The sequence below is a fragment of the Apis laboriosa genome, unplaced genomic scaffold, assembly GCF_014066325.1.
Source record: "Apis laboriosa isolate Shangri-la unplaced genomic scaffold, ASM1406632v1 scaffold11_cov152, whole genome shotgun sequence".
NCBI classification, from domain to species: Eukaryota; Metazoa; Arthropoda; class Insecta; order Hymenoptera; family Apidae; genus Apis; species Apis laboriosa.
Window position 1 is genome coordinate 3230986 of NW_025221020.1, and position 20833 is coordinate 3251818.

The window sequence follows — 20833 nt, forward strand, 5'->3', positions numbered from 1 at the left end:
TATCGTGGGAGGAAGGGTGCGGGATTTGAAGTTGCCGGGAGCTCGGTTACCGCAGGGGTGAGCGGCGCGGCACACGGCGGTAACACTCGAAAATTGCCTTCGTTAGTTACGAGACCGCCACTCTTTCTCGGAGGACCCTTTAAAATAATAAGATCGGTGAAATTCGGCGCATGACCCGGCCGCGTCCCACTTGCATAACGAAAGGCGCAGATCATCGATCATCGCGCGACGCATCACAGCGCCTCGCCTCTTGATTTTTTCGCGAACGATATTCGAACAGCGTTAAACAGAACGAGGAAGGAATTATGGTACATCAAGGTTAAAACGCAAATGTAGCGACCCGCTTGGCTCGTTGGCGATGCGCCAAGTGACGAGGGACGCGAGACCGGGTTAATTTTTAATTTACTTGCCGAGAGACAGAGAGAGAGAGAGAGAGAGAGAAAAGAGAGGGGACGATCCTGACGGGGCTAAATAGAGGGACTTGCCGGGATTTTCCGTGATTATTTTTACGATGCGCACATTTGCCCGATTCTCGGTTCATTTCAATCCGTATGGACTTCATTTTTTTTCAACGAGAAAAAGAGAGCTCGTGTTATACGAATGAATATATCGTTTCGATTTAATCCCTCCCCACTCTGCGCTTCGATAGCATTTTATATCAGTTCGATTTACCTTTCAGGCCAATTCTATTCGACATTTTTTTTTCTTTTTTTTTTTTTTTACGAGATGAAAGCATCTCTTCAACGTCGCGTTCGAATGAAAATCGAGTCAATTTTAAAAAACGCAATAAAAAGAAGAGGGAACTCACCGTGAACTATGAGACTGATGACAGCTTCCGGCATGCTGCGACTGTTCACCAAGCAAGTGTACTCGCCGGTGTCCTGCGCGGTGACCGGATGAAACTGGAGCGAGTAGTTCTTCAACGACAACGAAACCCTGTTCTGATGGTTCCACACTATCGTGGTGTTGCTGCTGTACTCGAGCAACTGCATACTGTTAACCCGCCATTCGAGCATCAGTATGAGAGAGTTCTCCGTCACACCGGGACAATTCAGCGTCACGTTCTTCCCAGCCTCGACGACCATCTCCCCCACCATGGAATCTGGAAACAGAGACGTTGGTCCGTCGTTACATCCGTCACGTCGTGGCCGTTATCGCCCGAATAAAAAACCATCCGGTGGACAGGATCTGCACGGTCAGGACCATTTTGCCGGATGAAACGATTCGCCACGATTCTATATACGATCGCGGCCAACGCCGTTCCCAATGCAACTTGCCTTTTCGCAGCGGTCAACCGAATTTTTTTCACTCGGGCAGAAAAACTAACCCGAGTTCGAGTCGACACAGTTCGATCGTGTCGCGAGTTCGATCAACCGGATGTGGTTGACGAATTTGTAGAAACCTCGACAGAGGAGCGAGACGAAGCTATTCGAACACAACTGTACCCTCCGTTCGATCGAGTTTCAGCGTTTCGCGATCGACTTGGACGGTTCGACGACGGATCGATATTCGCGATTCACCTCGACTTTAAAACTCGGAATCAAAACTCCTCGATATTTTCTCTTCCGAACAATTTCATTCCACCCTCCTCCTCTTCTCTTCCGGTTAGGGCACCGCGTAACCGGCGACATTCGCGCAGATTAAATGCAACGAGACGGATCAAATGGCAACGACTGCAATTTCTCGAAGCGGGACCGGGCGTTAAACGCTCTTCCACGCTCGGTGTCTCTCGCGTCGCGGAGCAATTTCGAGTCAAACCCCCTGGCAAAGAGTCCAATTAGAGTTCAACCGTTCCTTGTTTTCGGATAATCCCCCAACCGACGTTGATTCGGAACGTTGAGTCGGCCGGCTCAAAGGGAGCCTCTCGGCTGTGATTTGAATTTACGAGGCGGCCTTGTTTGAACAGGGTCGGACGGTAACACTCGACTTTTCCACCATTTAATTCGTCTCGCCCACTTTTCGTCCATACCAGGAAGGAGGAAAATTCTGAACAATTTGATCGTCGAATTGCATCGATGGACGAGCTAACCACCGATAAGGGGAAACTATGCAACCATTAACCTCCTCGCAGAGTTACTTCTTGCCCGGATTCCCGATTCCGGATAACCATCCGGCTAAACACCGGTTACCTTAAAGCCTGTGTATATCTATACCCCAATTAAGAGTAGTAATTACGACTCCGTTGTTGGTCTATTATTTCTGTTCGCGGTTTCCTCGAACCTCCTTCCCTCCCCCTCCACCTATCTAACCCAAGGGTTCGAATTCCAACAAGAAGCCGGCAATTAACGGAATTCGAGCGGCGGTTTTCATATTTCTGAAGTTTCGCGGGCCATCGTTATTACAAGGGGAAGAGAAACGAATTAGCCGTTAAAATTCTTCCTCCGCGCGCCAAAACCGCGCGCCATCCTCCCCCTCTCACATTTTTCACGTCCCCCCTCCCTTCCCTTTTCCACGCCCGTTCACCCCGTTCGACAAAATTTCCTCGCGCCTTTTTTTCTCTTTTCAGTTTTCGCCCATATCCCGCCGCGATTTCGACCCGTGGGCGTGTAGCTCCATTAAATCAGCAAGTGGTTTTCCATTGAAAAAGTGGGACAGAGAGAAAGAGATCTTGGAAAAAACACCGCGACGTAATTCGCGCGAAAAACTTTTCATCTCCAATCTCTGATAAATCAACGAGTATCACGCGTGAATAAAGGGCAAGTTAGCCCCTGTCTACCGTTCCGTGTACTCTCTGTCGAATTTTCACCGTCTCACGGAGTGAAACTCTCCGTCCGTTCCCAATCGTACGTGCGCGCGATCCAGAGGATCGTTCGATCCTCTTTCCCACCGATTTTCGCCGGCGAAGATCAACGGGGGCTCCTCTCCGCCACCGTTTTCAACTTTGATCATCCGACATTCTGCATCGATTCCTGGCCGGAAGTTACTATGGAAATTACCCCGGGACCTTGCCGTAATTTCATCGGCTGCATTATAACTTCGGTACACCCCATCAAGCCGGCCCCCAGCCCCTGCTAATCATCAAACGACCGGTATACCCGCTTCCTTGCATTTCGTGCAACGATATCGAATTCCGTTGCGCCGAGATTCGATCGAGAAATTAACTTTTTAATATCGATTAAAAATCGTTCCATCGTTTCTTTCTGTCTTACATCTTCTTCTATATTGATTTGTGAGAAACTTTCACGAAGAGATCAGGAGATTGTTCACTCTCCTCCTCAGGGGAGGAAGGTAGAAGAAGGCGTAGGGCGTAGTTAATAATCGAACTTAAACGAACAGTTCGAATAGATCGAGGCTCTGAGGATGATTCATTTTTCCTTTTTTCAACGTTAGAATTAATAACAACTTTGAGAAGACGCTATCTAACAATTATCTACTATTTATAAACTAAACCAGACCAGAATAATCTATAAAGAAAAAACGAAACACGATAATAACCTAGACCGATAAACGATTAATCCTGTTACCTTATAATCAATCAAAATCCTACAATTTTCGATTTCTCGTTTCAACATCATCTTTACTCGAAGTCGAACACCCGAGATCCTCGTTCGAGAACCGGTTTCTCGGCCGTACTTCGCGCGAATATCCATATTCTCCGACTTCGGGTTAAACGCGTTCCTTCTCCTCCTCCTCCTCCTCCTCCTCCTCCTGCCGCCGTTTACAGCCGGGTTTCCGTCTTCCGGCATTTCGTCGATTTTCCTTGGAGAGGCGCGGGGGGAGATACCGGACGAGATCGCTGGGCCAAGGGGTAAGGACGTACGAGAGGGATGTACGCAGAGAAGAGCGCGAGAAATAGGTGGTGACTCGGATCCTCTCGAGCGGCTCGTAAAAACTTGGAGGAATTGCAGCTGCGGAGAGGGGAATCCCGTGGATTGCGAGCGATACAGTGGCAAAAAAGGTGCTCACGAAAGATGAAAACACGAGATGGATGTTTTTCGCCTGATACGAGGATTCGGGAGGATAGGTCGGTTGAAGGAAAGTCGTTGCGACGCTGAGGGGAGAGAAGAAATTGTATCCAATCTGTTAAATGCATCGCGCGCAGATATTAATCGCGAAAGAAAGATAACTGAATAATTGTGATTTTTGATTGTTCAGCGAGCTGGAATTATTATCGAGAAGGAGAGGTTCGTCGCGTTCTTATTACATGTATCGATCATTATTTTGGGAGGGAGAGGGTCGATAGCGCTCGCGATTTTACAATTCAATGCAATTTTCCCCGGGCAAAGTCGGGGAACGAGAGCGGAATCGCGGTGGAATCTCTTCCCGAATGGGAGTCGACGCGCGCCTCCTTGTTTACTCGAAGCTAAATTACTCGACGCGTAAAGGGATTTCCTTGGCGCGCGGATACAACATAGAGACGAAACGTTTTTTTGAAATTCGAACGGCCGTGTCATAACAAGTTCCCCTTAACTCGAACCTGTTCAAACGGGCGAAGAAGAAGCGCGTTGGAGCGGGAAGGGGCACAAAGAAATATATATATTAAACGATCCTCCATTATCGCGAGCGATAACGCTTTATTGTCCCCGCGAGATACAGTTTACATTCCGTGGAAACGGGAAGGAGGGATTGTAAAGTATCGAAACAAAGGCGAACATATAGCGCGAGGAAAATAAACAAAGTTTCTCCTTCGAACGTGCGTCGTACGCTTGTTTCGATTTTGCGCCGTTCTATTTCGTCGACAGTCACCGTAGAGGAAACAAGCCTCGATTCGTGCGCGTGATCTTTCGTTCATTCGTTCATCGCTGGCCAAAGAAAGCATCGTATCGCTTTCTCGAAAAGCAATGGGAGAGATGCGCCTCGAAACGCTCGCGATGCAGGCGATTATTGGAGGATATTTTCGTGCGAAAAGAGAAAATAAATCGAGTCGAGTCGAGTCGAGGGACGAGAAGTTTGAAATTAACCGATTAGATTAGAGCTCGTGGTGCTGCTTCGCGATATTCCACGCTGTTTTATCATCGGGATAATTAAAGTGCGGCGTAACTTGACCACGTGTGTACGTAGTTGGCAGAGTCTTGAGGGGAGTAGCGCGTAGTGGAGAAATGTGCACGCAAAGGAAATGTCATCCCCTTAACACAGGGTCGTTGGTTTAATTGAATAGTTGAGACCGGCGTTTTTAGGCCACGAGTCCGCGCGTTGGATTGAAGCCTCTCCGAAGGTAGGTACGAGTGGAATCGTATTACAATTCGAATCCAAGTCTCTCGAGTATAAGTTGATGTAATTAAAAACTGTTATTACAGAGAAACCGTTGCGTCCCCTCAGCGTGCGACTTCTCGCGCTATCCTTCGATATAATATTCTTGATAAAGAGAGGAAGCGGGTTGGGGAAGGGAAGGAAGAGAAAAAGAGAAAGGAAAAAAAAGGAGGGGAAAAAAAAGAAAAGAGGAGGCGTCCCATTTTCCACGTTCTCCGGCTAACGAGCGAGGCGAAGGGCGTCCCGGAAACGATTTCTTGGTCGTTTTTCGTTCACGGACCATGGAATTCTATCCCCAGACAGGATATAGATCACGGTACTTAACCGACTTGCCTGCAAATGCAAATAAATAGAAAAGTACGGACGCCGGCGTGGCGAGGTGGTATTGGGAGGGGGGGACTCGGCGGGAGATCGAGCTAGGAGCGAGGAAAACAAGGAGAGAAAAGGGGGAGGGGAAGAGAGGAAAGAGCAGAAATAGAGATAGAACTGTGCGAAAAGGGGGGGAAGAAAGGGGGGAGAGACGGACAGCAGCTTCGTGTTTTCTTTCGCGTTGTAGTTACGATTAATCCGATTTCCCACGTAATTACGTCGACGAACGCCGGCTAACGGAACGTGTCTCGAACTTTCTCGTCCACTCTCGATCGACTTCGGCTGTAAATACCACGCCACGTATACCACGTTAAGACGCTCTTCTCTTTTTCTGTCCTTCTTCTTCCTCTTTTTTTTTTTTAACCTCTCGTCCATCTCGCGCAAACGACAAAATTTCCCGCGAATTAACTAGCCGTTACTAGACTTACGCGACCCATCCTCTCCCGAAAACGGGACTAGTCTCGGCCAAGACGAGTCCATCCTCATCTAGAAATTGAATTTTCCCCCTCTTTCCCTCCCTCCACCGTAGCCAGTACCGGGTTGCCAGCGTAAATTAATTTACGCAAATCTTCTACGGGCATGAATTTTTCCAGCGCTAATTTCCCCAGAAGCCAGCGCCACCGCCACTCCGCGGGATGCACTCGCGCGGCCTTGGCAAGCCGTTACCACGGTAATTACCTTCCTACCTTCGTTCCGCTCGCCCTTTTTGTCTCATAACCAACTAACTATCTTAATTGCTTTCGCTTTTCTGACTCTACCAAGGATACGTCTCTCCTAACTCTATCTCCTTTCGTTTCCTCCCCCTTCCTTTGTCTCCTCAAAAAATTCTCCTTCGTCGTTCGTTCGCCCCGTTCCGTTTCACCGATCCCCTCCTTTCAACACCGTTCCCTCGCGAATCCCCCCTCCCCTCTCCTTCATCCGTTTTTCGCGGTCTCCTTCGTTCTGGACCCCAGAGCGTTCCACGTTCCTTGCCCCCCTCCGCGGTGGAAAATCCTCCGCCCCCTCTTCGAAGGCAATAATGCCTGATCACTCGTGCGGCGCGACCGCGTGACAATCCTCTCGAGGGAATATCGAACGGAGCCGGTCGTTCCGCCAATTTTCTCGCTAACCGCTACTCCCTGCTAACCGACACCTCGTTACCCCGCTTAGAAAAGTACGCTCGATGGAAGCATGGATACGTAGAATCCAATGATAATCGTCTTGTAAGTTCTCGTTGTCGAAATACGCGTGTTGGAAAAAACGGGTCACAAAAATCATAGTTATTCAACAATTGTCGACGACAAATTTCTTCTTCCAAGTGTCATTATATCAACGATCGGCGAGCCGTAACTACGAAGAAACGCGGTACAACGTGATTACGTAAACGAACACCGTGACGAAAGGAAGTACGCGTTCACGCCACGATGAAAGCGGCGGAGTTGGTTCAAGGCTTTTTCTTTTTTTTTTGTAATTTCTTTTTCAACCGACGCACTATTGCTCGCGGCTTCAACCGAGTGTATCTCTATTTCGCTGCCGCCCAGTTCCCGGAAATATCGTTATTTCAACGAGAGCGTTTGTTACCATTCGCGACTCGCCTCGACTTCTTCTTCACACTGCCCAAGTGAAGTGTTTACTCGAAAAAATTCACCGGCGAGAAACGGTGGAGTGGCGAGTAACGGCGCGCCCCTCTCCGAAGCAATGATTTTTTAAAAATTCCTTACCCCAAAGGGGTCTGGAATTCGTTAAGGTCGTTCCGTGATACTCGCCGGGAGAAGGAGTTTTTCTCTCTCATTCGCCCTACGTTCCTCTCGCTTTCTCTTCCCTATACGCGTCCTCGTATCTCGAGCAGCAGAATCGGACACGCGGTTCCACGCCTCCCTCCCTCCACGCCTTTACAATGTTTCCATCCTCGAATCTTTGCCTTTTCCCTCGGCCATCCGAGGTTCGCTCACGCCCCCTTCCAATTTATCGTTCGCCGTCGAAGAACGTTGGATCGACCGCGTTTCGAGGATGTTCGACTCGATAGGGAATCATCGTCCCCAACCATCGATCCCAATGATCGACCGTGATAAACAATCGAATCGGCACAGATTCGAAAGTAAACTTTTTTCGAGAGTTGCTCGGAATAGATTTCAGACCATTTTGATATCTATTCCCACTTTTTGATACAATTACGAGTCATGTAGGGGAAATTATTTACGTCCGCGAAGATTGATCGATCGAAGAAGAGAATTCTTCTCAGATCTATGAACGATTCCCGAATCGTTTCTGCCGGCAATACGTAAACTTCTCCAGGCTTAATTGGCCACTCGGTCAGGCTGGCTCGTTAATTACCGCCCGTTTAATTAGCGTTACTCTCTTAGAGAAAGAGAGAGAGAGAGAGTAACAGTGGGCAGACGTCGCCATCGCGCCGAATAAATCACTGACTCTGGATCGTTCCAACGCTTCCCAAGGTTTCTTCCTCCCGCGGCAAGTCGATTAGTACATCCGTGTAATCTACCGTATTTTCGACTGGCAACTATTTTATGTAGAGGAGGGAAGGGGAGGAGAGAAGGGAAGATTTCCTTTCGACTCGGTTTCGACTCCGCCATTACTTCCCTCTTTGATTTTCTTCTCGACGTCGAACGAGGAGTATAAGTCGATCACACCTCTCTGAACATTATATTGATGGAGTTTCCTTTCCCGAAGCATTTATCGTCGTTAACGATAACAAACGTTGCAGAATTTTAGTCGGAGAACTAGGGAAGGAAAAAAGAAAAAAGGTGGAAAGAATTTTAGAATTTATTCCCACTCCAGGAGGTGATGATTCGTCTATTTTTCTCTTACGTTTGATTTCGTTTTGCATTCGGAACGAGAGAGAGAGAAGGTAGAGTGAATCGGCAAATCGGCGATCGATCATTAAGAAATAGTATTCCACGGGCGTTGCCACGGTTAGACGATTCGAGGATCACGAACAGTATCCCCCTCCCCTCCCTCGACCGTACTCTATTCGATTCCCCGTTGAAAAACGAAACTGGAATTGCGCGGCCCGTGAGATTCCGATAGTCGACGCTTCCGCTAATGGATCATTCGGTAGAGACAAAACAAATGGAACCGAGCCTCTCCCCCTCCTCGTTTCCCACAAATGGAGCCTGCCTCGTTCCACCCGATGCCTTCGTGTCTAACCATCTCCCCGAGAGATACGTCTTGGAAACCTTAGCACGCGGCTTTCACCGACCAATTTTACGCGATATCGTTCTCCCATAAGACTTAAGAAACTCCCGTATAAATCACAGTTCCTATATAAATAACCGTTTTACCACCATCCTCCTCCATTTTTACACGTATTCCACTTTTTGAACAAACTTTGAACTCTTCCTTCCTTTTTGCATCTCTATTCTCGTCAACGGTTCGTTATTATCGCATAACCCTCTTTAATTAAACCTAAACAGAGGACGACTGAGAAGATTGACGTTTTCGAGAGTTTAGTCGACACTTGTGTAATTTTCAAGGATGACGTACTCCAGACAGAACGACCAACGTCTAGTTCGAGGAATTTTCCTTTAACTTGGAGGGAGATGTCGCGAGTCAGCCACTGACCATCACAACCATCATATTATTTGCCCCACTGAGAAACTGAGATCCTTCCAATCGAACTAGGAAGGGATTTTCTGAGGACGCGAGCTTCATTGGCGAAGAGAGTCTCGTGGTGAACACGTAGTTTGATTGCTGTGACAGACTCGTGAGACACTCTTTTATAGACACTCAGAACCACTCTTTAAAATCTTTAAAAAATATTAAAGAGCGATTCGACATATATATATATATATACATGCACCTAACAATCCACTACGATACTGCTATTTAATTATGCTTAAATATTTGTTAGGCAAAAGGAAAAATATTTCATTCATAGAAATTTGTGTAATGGAAAAGTGGAAGAAATTGGTCCGTTGAGTCTCGCGTTGAACCGCGTCTCTCGAAATGGTTCGTTATTTTCGCGAACGATGCGTAACAAAAATTTAACATCGTTGCGCGATATAAATCGTATCTGCTTTTAAACGATAATTACAGGTCGCGTGTTTCGTCGAGCGGCGCCATTTTTCTCGTCCACGAACGAGGATAATCGTAATTACGGAGGAAAAAGGGAAAAGGACGAAAAGTTTTTCATTGTTACCACGATAACCAAATTCTAACGTTGGATCTCGATCGAAACGAAACGAAACGAAACGAAACGAAACGAAACGAATCGTCCAGGAAGTCGCTTCGTTTATTTCCGTCCCCTACGCGCTTTCAAATGGGCCGCGATTGTTCGGATTTCGCTCGGAGGCGCGAGAAAAAAAATGAAACATTCTTGTTTTTTCCTCTTCTCTCTGTGTCGATACGCGCTCTAATGGATTTATTCACGTTTTCTTCTTTTATTCATTTTTTTTTTTCACCAGATTCGTATATATCCATTATTTTTAGAATACTCGAGAACGAGTAATTCATTCCGTGTAAAAATTTACCAATTTAGAAATAGATGTATTATTGTGCGTATATATTTATAGCCATGAAAACGAATACTTTTCAATAGCGATAATGTAATGATAATAGATATTAGAATCGATGGAACGCGAGAGAAGATGAGTATCGTTTCGTACAAACGGACGAGATATTATTATCGAGAGCCGTGCCGTGAAGTTTATTCTCGATACCCGATCGTTGATTCACCGCGTGAGCCGAGTAAACAATCCAGGTAAACAAGAGCAATGTTCCACATCGTCAGAATCGTATTGGAAATCTCGATACGATCGTGAAATTAGGTGCAATAAGGTGAAAGTGTCGGTCAAGTGAGACAGCCTTTGCCCACTACTACTGTTCTACAGGTAGAATCTGCTACGAAAAATGAAACATTGATTCGTTACGTTGACACTCGAGAATAATTAATACGTAGCTCAAAGGCGATGGTTAATTATTTAAATAATTAACGCTTCCATTTCGTTGAATAACAGATCCAAAGATCCAAACTCGTGTTGAAATTACATTCTCTACGTGCTTATGTATATTCTATAGTTAACTCTTTCATTCGAGTATACATAACAAAAACCGTAAACATGGCTGGATATTCGAGTAGTTAGCATATAAAACGAGCCACATTCCCTTCTTCTTTCTTCTTCTTCCTTAAAACATCCCCGTCGAACGTAACTAATTACACACATCCCCTCGTAACCTTGATCCACGATCACGCGCGACCCCAACTTCTCTCCCCTCGAGACGAATCTCATTTCGATCCGGCTTATCCAACGAGCGGAGAAGACGCGAAGCAACAGAGTTCCCACGCGGCGTATACGAGTTTGCACACGTAAATGCACACGTCTGGATTGTTAACTATAAACGGTGATGGGACCGTGATGGAGAGATGAGAGGAGTCGATCCGTTGATGGGAAACATTTTGCGATTGTGTCGTTGGAAACGACGATGGGGCGGGCGGGTCGGAGGTCGAAGAGATCGCCCGAGGGAGCGAGTTGCGCGAAAATCGAAGAGGAGGAAGAAATGGGAGACTCCGAAACAGGGAGGTCGAGGGCTTGTTCGGAATCGAGAGCCTTGTCCGGACGAGGGAAGCGCGGGTGGCCTTGGTAGAGGCGGGCGCACGAGCGATCGAGGTTAAACTTCGCCCAGAGATTCTAACGCAAACTTCTTCCAGCACGCAGCCCGGCGCACACGTTGCCCCGTTCTCCCATCCCTCTTCGAGCTGACGCGGCGCACCGACGTTGTCTGGCCTCGCGTGATGGATCGTGACGCTTGCCGGGGACACCGATCGATACCGTGTCGATAACACGCCGCCGGATATTACGTGTCGGCCGGGAAAATTAACGGTTTTAATGGAGGTCGCCGTGAATTTTCCGCGCCATCGGCCTAACTTGCCTTCCGCGGATTCCACTCGAGACGAATCTTCCTCGCGTTTGTCCATTTTCTTCCGTGTTTTTCCTTTTTTCTTTTTTTTTTTTTTTTTTTTTCTTCCATTTTTCTGCGCCCATTTTAATCCCACGCGTCGTTGTAAATGGCGGTTGAGCGCTCAAGGAGTAGCTCTCGTCCCGTAGCGATCTAGATACCGTAATTGCTCGCTTAAAGCATGCGTCTTCGGAAGGGATTTGTTTCCGGAGTAATTACGGATAGAGATAGGGAGGAACGCAGCTGCGCTCCGCGGATGTTTGACGTTCAACGTTGGGTAAACGGTTCTCGAAGTACGATCCATGGGATCTCCGAGTGTCGAGGAATTCGAGAGAGAGGATTTTTTTCTTTCTTCGTTTTTTTAATTAAAAATCCGTCTCGCTCGACTTTATTTTAATAATCGTGTTTGACCCGTGTTTATCACGCGGCTTCCGCTGGCTCTTTGACAGTTTGCGACACCAGCAAATCCTTGCCGCAAACGTGGACTAAGCGGAAAGCATATGTACAGGGGAAATTGTCGGTCACGAATCCGTGGATATTTGCGCGGCTATTAGGGCCGGTTAATCAAGCGTCACGGGGGATCTAATGAAAGGAAATGCACCCTCTGAGACCAGGGGCGGATACAATTTACGAATTTATCGATACCATTAATTCGTGGCTGGTGGCGTCGCCTCTGAAGTCAAATTTCCGTGCCCGGCCCGCCCTGTTTCTCGCTTATCGATGGAAAATTAAGCCTGGAATTGTAGCGTCGCCGCGAATATCGCTTACGGGGCAATCACGGAATCCGTCCTCCTGCGGATCGAACGGAATCGATTTTTCGCAAAAATTATATCGCTGCCCGACAATGACGAACCACGCTCCCCGATAACCATGCGTTATTACCGAGGTTGAAATTAATGGCCGATGCGAGCAGCGGGGAAAATATAATTGAAGAAGCTTTCGTTTTGAATCGCCGCTTAAAATGTTATTCGCAATCCTATTATCGGCCGCGTTTCACTCGGTTACCGCGATTTATCGAATTATTAAATTCACGCGTTTTCATTGAATCGATAACGATTTGTGAACAGGCGCAGCATCTGTGTAAACGATTAAAAACGCGGATTCGTCGGTTAAATCCTCCCCCCCCCCCCCCTCGATCCTTCCTTCCGCCTGTTGATTAATCAATTTCGTAGCGAATTAAAGTACGGCGAATTGGCACAGCTTGCTCGTTCTAAACGGTATCGCGTTTCCCGTACACGGGAAAAATGTCGCGCGAGTCAGCGGCGTTGGCAAGCTGTTTGCACGAGGACCGCAGAGTGTTGGGCAGGGCGTGTAATTAAAAGGAACGATAATTGTCGAGGGTTTCAATTCCCAGGGTTTTCAGAGTGTTCTCTCCGCTCGTTCGTTTCTTCTTGGAAGGCGGGGATGGCGCGTTTATCACCCGCAGAAGAAGGAATCGTCGAGAGAGCGACGACGATGGTTCGTCCAACGAAGGATGGACGAAGACGGAAGAGGCCGGGGTGTGTGGTCGTTGCTCGTAGGAAGCGCAAAAGAGGGAGGGGAAGCACCGTCGCCATTGTGCCGACACTCGAGCCCTTTGACGTTTACCTCGAGCACAAGTGATGGCGGACAAATCCTAATTCAGTTGGGTCGAATTAATCAAATTACCATGGCCCCTCCCCTCTCCTCTGTTGCTTCGTCTCGTCACGGAGTCCCCCGGAGTAGTTCCGATCTCCATCGAGCACACCTTATCTTGGAATAACCGACGACGCTCGTCGAGGGGCGGCGAGTGGCTCTAGTTAAGGGTCCCCCAGGTAAACAAGAATAATCCAATTTCTTCGTTGAGCGCAGCGAGATCAACAGAATTTCGGCCGCGTCATTCGTGGCTTCCTAATTCCGCTCGTCGCTCGAAACACACATAGGATAAAAGTATCGTCGTTGTACACCATCTTTCGTACCTTTAGATTTCGAAACTTGTCCGAGAGACGTCCGTTGAACTTCGATCGCGGATTAATTCGGAAAGTAAGGATGGAATCGAGTTGGATAGAATACTTGCAATAATTTAAACGTTTGGTAATAGAATTGTAAGATATATCGGAACAGGGTCGAACGGGGACGTATAAGCTATTGTTAGATCGGTAATTAGCGCGACGAAGTAGGCTTCTGGTTTGGAAAATCTTGATACAGGGCTATTCCATTAACGCCGTAGGACGTGTAATCTGGCGCATAGCATCACGTGCACAGGCGTTTGGCCGAATGCTTATTAGCACGCGAAATTCTCGCTTCGTTCTCGAAATTCGCGGATATAGGCCTCGCTGTTACACGCTTCGACGTTTCGTTATTTCGTTTACGTGTCGGCTCTGCGCTTCGCCTGTTGTTGCATCGTTGCACGACTCTCTGCCAACTTTCTCGTCCCATTTTCCGTCCATTATTCCGATCGAAACGGCTATCAAGATTAATTGATCATTAGCCGAGCTGCCACTTGGATCCTCTGGCTTTTCCCTCCTTGCTTATCTATTTTTCTTGTTGATTAGAAGAGAGAGAGAGAGAGAAAGAGAGAGAGAAAGATATAGGAAAGAACATGATGGATAACCCGTGTTCCGTGCTTTTTCGCCTTTAGCATCGCTGTTTAACGTCGAGCATTAATATGTTGAAAAATAACTTTCCGCGAGTTCACCTCGCTTCTGTCACGCTCGATGGCTCCTAAGACGCTCTTTCATCGTACCGTACTTTTTCTCTTAACGTTTCGAGCTTCGTTACAAACAAAAGAGAGGATGCCTCCCGCGAGTTTTGTAGAAAAAAAAAAAAAAAAAGAAAAAAGAAAGAAGGGATATAATTGCATTCCCCGGCCCCAATTCCTCGACCCAACAATTCAAGGATTCACGAGGCGAATTTTCATCGATGCTCGAGAGCATTTTATTATAACCAACTTGGTGGTTAGTCGAACGATGAAGCGCCTAATGTTATTTCGTAGGTCGAAACCCGAATGCGAAGCGTTATATCGCTTTTAAATCCGTTAATGCGAGGTTGGGAAAGGCAATTTGCATAGGTTTCACGGTAACGTACACGAGCGCGGGCTCGGGAACTAGCATCGTAACAACCTGGATCCGTATCCTGCTAATCCTTCGGACTTTGCCCTTGGCGCACGAAAACGCACACGAGAGAGAGAGAGAGGAGAGAAGCGCGCTTTAAACAAAATTTTCCTTTTCGAACTCTTTTTCCACGCGCGGAATCGGTACCGAGATATCGATTCTTTTTCCACGATTTTTTTCCCCTCCCTCTTCGCGTCTCTCCTACATTCGAAACGAAATTTTCGCCCGGAGACTTTTGGCAGACTTTTACCTCGTTTCATATTTTTACCTCTTCGTCTTTCGCCTCTTCTCTTCGAATCTCTTCTAGGATTCCGCTACTTTTCGCGAAAATTCAATAGATATCCGAAATGAAAAAAAAAAAAAGGAAAAAATCGATTTCTTCCATACGGAAGAACAGTTCGACGCGACTTTATCATTTATTCTCAACTTCGTCGTCGAGAATCTTCTTCGTCGCTTGGCTGACGATTTCCCTTCCGATTCACTCGTTCCCTTTTCGCGCCTTTTTTCTCCGCCGCCTTTCTCGCGTTCAATCACGGCTATAAATCCGGCGCATTTCCGGGACAGGTGATCGAGGCAGGAAGCAGCATAAAGTAAAGTGGGACAAACAAGTCTGACGCGAACGCTTCGAGACAAATACACTTAACCGCGAACTGTAAATGCATCCCTTCATTATTGAATCGTGCTCGTCCCAGAAAAAAAGCCTACCCTCTCCTCGCTTCCCTCTCCGTTTCTTTTTCTGCCGCGTCGTGGAATATCGCCCTCTTTAAAGTTTTGCACGTTCGAGAATAGCCAGCTTCGCGATCGACGTCGAATTTCGTTTATTTGTTTCAAATTAAACAGTGTCAATATATATATATTCGTGGAACAGCTTTGGAGAAACGAAAGTTTGTACACAAAAACTATCGGCAAAAATAATGTTTATTTGGTTATAAGCGAGACAATAAGATGGAAATAGAACCGACCCGTGTCTCTTCGATAAACACAACTGTCGCGTTCTCTTTTAACCTCGAATCCTAGAATCAATCCTAGAGTGAGAGTGTAATATTATAACTTTTGAAACAAATCTCGTATAAAAAAAAAAGGTAAAATGATCTCCAATTATTTTTTTTTCAGAAGATATAAATATATTTCCCATCGATGCACAATCCTGAGGAGGATGAGGAAAAATCGTGGCGAACGAATCGAGAGATGGCACGTGGCGGGCGACGTTTCGGTTTGCCCGAAGACAAACCCTTCGTCGGCTCAAGGTTGGCCCGGGAACGTGGCCGGAAACCGCAAGGTGCGGGCGGTGTGTGGCGCGGGAGGATTCCACGTGGTGATCCAGCGCGGGCAGGTAATCTACGATGCGTCACGCGCGACTTCACTGGCTTAAATAACGAGATACGTCGGGAAGGGAAAGTCGAGATATCGAGCGCGAGAAATCGTCCTCGGAAAGGGGGGAGGGAAACGATCCCGGAGGAGGAGGAGAGGAACGCAGCTCGAGATAGGGAACGAGAAGAGGGAGGAGAGGACGAGGATAGGTATAAAAATGGCGAAAGAAGAGAGAGAAAGAGAGAGAAGGGGGGAGGAAACGCGGGTGGGAGAAGGAGAAGGAACAGGAAGTGGAATAAAAATGAGGGTAGTTACCGATGGCGGTCGGATCTTTCATTTGATTCCACGCTCGTGGAAAAATTGCATTTGTCCCCGGCAGCCTTTGGGCTTCGAATAAGGTACGGCGCCGCGCGAAAGGGCGCCCCCGGGGCGCCTTTACGCGAGATCAGATATTATGTTAAACGTTTTTAGTTATTCACTCGACGCTCCCTCCTCGAGCTTCGACCTTCCCTTCCTTTTACTTGCTTCTCCTCCTCCTCCTCCTCGCAGTCGTAAATCCGCCTTTGGTAATCGGAGAACGACTCGCGGGGAACTCGATATCGCGTTCCTTTCCTCGTCTCCTTAACGAATGATCGACCTCGGAGGGAAAACTCGAAAAGGTTTATCGACGTCTCTCGAATCGAAGGGGGCGAGTATCAAGCGTGGAAACTGAGCTGATATCGGGAAAGAGTACGAACGTAATCGAACGAGGGGGTGGTGCTCGAAGATAATGAAATATCTCTGAAATATCTCGTTTTTTTTTTCTTTTTTTTTTCTTTAAAAAGGGAGTGGGTCACGGTTAGGGTCGCGCTATCTTCGAGCCGCGACTTTCGAATTTCCTGCCAGACAAATCGCTCGACGAGGGATGATCGGTCGAGTAGGTTGGGATAAAGGTAGTGGTTTATGGGCAAGGTTCAAAGGACAAAGAGAAGATGCTCGTTTTCCCCCCTCTCTCTCTCTCTCTTTTTCAATCTTTCTTTTTTTATCCCTCTCTCCGATTTATCTCACCCACGTATATTAGCAGAGAGAGAGAGAGAGAGAGAGAGAGACGTTTTACGAATTTCGAGCGTCGTCTTTGGCCAAACGCGTGCCATTAAACGCGTCACACTTGTCTTGTTCGACCCCGCCCACGCGGGAAAAATCAATTTTATCCGTAGCGAGTTTGACGCCGGCTTGGGCCACGACCCCCTCACCCCTTCGTGCTCACCGAAAACTCGCACCCCCGTCGTTCATAGACTCGTTTAATGAATTTCTGGCCGGGAACAAACGTTGTCGTCGTAAATCGCCGTACGATTTCGGCGGCGAAATTATGGTACGCGCAGGTGAACGCTTCATAAAGCGGCGCCAACGCTCGGACATCGAGGAGAGGAGGGGATGAATGCGTGGGGCGCGGGCGACGAAAAATCGATGATATTTCGATACAGTATCCCTGTCCCGTCACACCTCGCGTTTTCAACGCGGTTTCAACGCGTTTACTACCAGAGATACCAACATTTACATCGTAAATTTTCAAAGACGCGATATAGAATCTGACTCGCGTATAGAAAAGCGAATTTATCCTCACGAGTGTCGATAATAAAAAAAAGAATCGAAATGTAGTTGCCGGTTATTAAAATTCCACTCGTTTGTTTCGACTATCAAATTGGCGCGCATCGACGAGGAGGAATGCGCACCGAAAATTCTTATACGTTGTTTAAATTCTCTCGCGACAAAATTCAATTGCAGATTTATTACCCGTCAATCAATTTATAATAATATTCTCTATTCATATCTCTATCAAAACGCAATTTCATCGAACGTTCCACACTCCACGAGGAGACTATGAAATATCCTTTCGAAACTAATCATTTCGTATTTCTATCCCTGTCCCAATTGTTGTTCGCTTGACAAATCGGTGAGCTGAAGATGAGATCTCGTAAAAGTACCCAGTTTCGCGAAGCAAAATAGGAAACGAGCCGGTCGGATTGGTAAGCTGTTTCTGGTTGCTGGTCCTACGTTGAAGAAGAAGCTCGTAGGTGGAGAGTTCGAAGCAAAGGCAGGGTCGAAGGTCGTAGACGGTGGCTTTACCGCTTTACCACCGTAACGTCCGTTTTAATAACGTGTCAGAGAGGACGTACGAGCGTTGACGTACTCCGGCTGGCTGTACGCCTGCCAGAGGACAATGCCCGGCTCCCAACTAAGGCCCGTGGTTGGAATATTTTAGAGATAAGGTCGTTCGAACGAACGAGGCTAGACGAAACGAGACGAACTGCGGAACGAAGAGAAAGAAGAGACGCTGTAAAAAGAAGAGGGAGAAAAAAATAGTGGGATAAGAGAGCGGTTGATGGACCAGAAGGAAAGAAATTAAAAAGAGGAGGAGGGTGGATAAGAAGGGGAGGGAAGAAAGAGAGAGAGGTCGAAAACAAAAATCGAAAGAGAAGGAAGAAGAGAGGGAAGCGCTGCAGGGCCAGTTGGAGGAATGTCAGAAGATATGCAAAGTTGGGAACTTGATTCATTTCTGAGGCGTGTCACGCAAACTCTGAACGTGCCAGATCACTCGATGTTATATACTTGCCATTGCGGTTTCCATTACATCCTTACTTCTGCAAATTATTAACCGATGCTCGCCGATAGCTTTAGCTCGAACGACTTCATCCTCTCGACTCGAAGAGATCTTCTCGCCCCTCCCTCCACATTTCCCTCGACGACCACTCCACCCTTCCTTTCGTTTTAAAAACTTTAGCCAAGGTGAGACGCGGAGACTCTCTCTCGGCCGAGGCATAGACCACTCGGAAAACTTGCCAATCGTCCAATGTATAAACTTGGACTTCCTCTGATCCTCTTCCTTCCCTCCCTCCTTCTCCGTCCACGTTATTCCTGCGACTCGACCGATCCAATGGTTTCACAATTTCGCGAAATTGCATTCCCGGGAGGCAGCTCGATCGAAATCTTTAGACGCGTAGATTACGAAGATTTCGAAAACATCCTCGTGTCTCGCCAGTTACTCGTTTGCCTCGTTTTCTTCCCCTTCCTTCTCAGTTTCTCATTCCACTCCCAGTGCCACGAGAATTTCCAACGAATAAATTTCGACGCGAAGTTTAATGAATCGACTCGCTTAATCTTCACCGAGTCAGATGTGTGTGTGTATATATATATATATTATAAATCCAACGTTTCCACGACGAAGTTCGCGAGTTCAATCTCGGCGACGAGCATTACCTACTTTCCCTCCCTTTTTTTTTTTTTAATCTCTTTATACTTTATATTTGAGGAAACGAGGAGGAGGGTGAAAATATCGACGAAGGGAGGGAGGGAATGCGGATGGAGATGGCGAAAGATTGAAACGTCAATTACAACGCGGGAGGAACGAGATTATCGAAATACCATCCGTTTGAATTATCGCAGCGCCACTTGGCCAGGAATATCGATTATCCGGAAGCTCATATAGAATGTAAATAAGCCCATCCACCCCCCCACGTGTCGTTGTTTATTCGAGCCTAGCGCCCATTCATTGTCCCCTATCGAGCCTCTCCTGTTCTACGAATTTATCTGCGCTGCGCGCGCGAGGATCTCGAACCTAGTAAAATATCACAGATTCCATTCTCCTTGTTTGGAGCTTGGTTTCTTTCTTTTTCCCTCGACCACCGTGTGAAACAAAGTTGGAGCGAAACCTGGTGAAAATATGCAGCTAATCGAAAGATCCACGCTTTCGAACGCTATTATATCGAGGGGTCGATACTATGCTTCTTCCCTTCTTTTTCTTTTCTTTCTTTCTTTCTTTCTTTCTTTCTTTCTTTTTATTGTGCCGATCAATATTCCATCGAGCCCATCCTGGAAGCGAGCGCGGATCATCAAAAGAACATCGTGCATGCATAAAACAAAACCGTGATAAGTCGGGTCTAACAAAAGTATGAATTCTTAAAAGCACTTGCCACTACGAGAACGCCCTGTTAGAAACGTTTACGTGGAAGAAGAAGTCAGTCTTTATACGGTGGAGCTAGATCGATCTAGAAAAAGAGAGAGAGAGAGAGAGAGATCTGTGAGAGAGAGAAAATCGAATATCGTTCGAGATTTATAATATACGTATTCTCCTGACTGTTAACCATAGATTCTCTCTATTAATTTCAGATGTTCTTTCGAACTTTGCTCCCTCGATGTTTCGCCTTAATAAGGTATTGAACAGTGGGACGGAAAACGTGATATCCGACTCGTGTTGTTAAAGGGGGTGAAAATAAATACTTGCCATACTTGGAGAGCGTGCTCTTAGGAAGGTTTACGTAAGTAAGAAGAAAGTCGGTCTCTAGCTGCCAGACGTAAGATTGCTCTAGCGAATAGGAAAGAAAAAGGGAAAGAGAGAGAAACGAAACGTGACCGACGAGAAAATCGAGTACCGATTCGCAACGAATCGCTTATTCTCGCGAATTGTTAACCATCGATTCTCTATTAATTTCAGATTTTCCTCGAGCACACCCTTTGACCCTCTCCGTGTTCGCCTCAGCCTTAATAAGCTACGAACACCGAGGCGGAAACGTGATATCCGACTCGTGCTGCCAAGAGGAAGGGGTGAAAAATAAAAAGAGAGAGAGAGAGAGAGAGAAGGAGGAAGGGGATACACGGCGTTAAAGGGAAAGGGGATGAAAAAAAATTACACGATACGCGTAACGTTTGCAAACGACTCCCATCTAAAGTACGCCACTTTACGTCCCGAGCAACCCTACGCAGACGGCGCAGAAATGAATTCTATAAACACATCCGGCCTCGCCGCTCGCGTGCAGAATCCACTTCATTTGCGATGAAGTGCTTGTTTCATCGCGCCACTTTTCGTTACCTGGAATAAAGCAAGAGTTCATAACGAATGCATAACGAAGGAGCTTTCTTTTTCATCGTCGGTGGAGGAGGGGTTCGAGTGGCCTTGAACGTTCTTCCGCGCTTCTCGAAGCTTTGGCCGAAAAATTAGGCCAAACATCTGCCCCTTTAACAGA

At 47.0% G+C, this 20833-nt stretch overlaps 1 protein-coding gene across 1 annotated transcript in view; it reads right to left on the reverse strand.

Annotated features, from left to right (window-relative positions):
• Window positions 1-20833, reverse strand: part of LOC122719985 (tyrosine-protein phosphatase 99A-like) — a 330852-nt gene that overhangs the window by 213197 nt on the left and 96822 nt on the right. Inside the window, exon 2 of the mRNA XM_043946354.1 lies at window positions 809-1102. Within this exon, the coding sequence (XP_043802289.1) occupies window positions 809-1102 (294 nt within the window). The remainder of the gene's footprint in view (window positions 1-808; window positions 1103-20833) is intronic.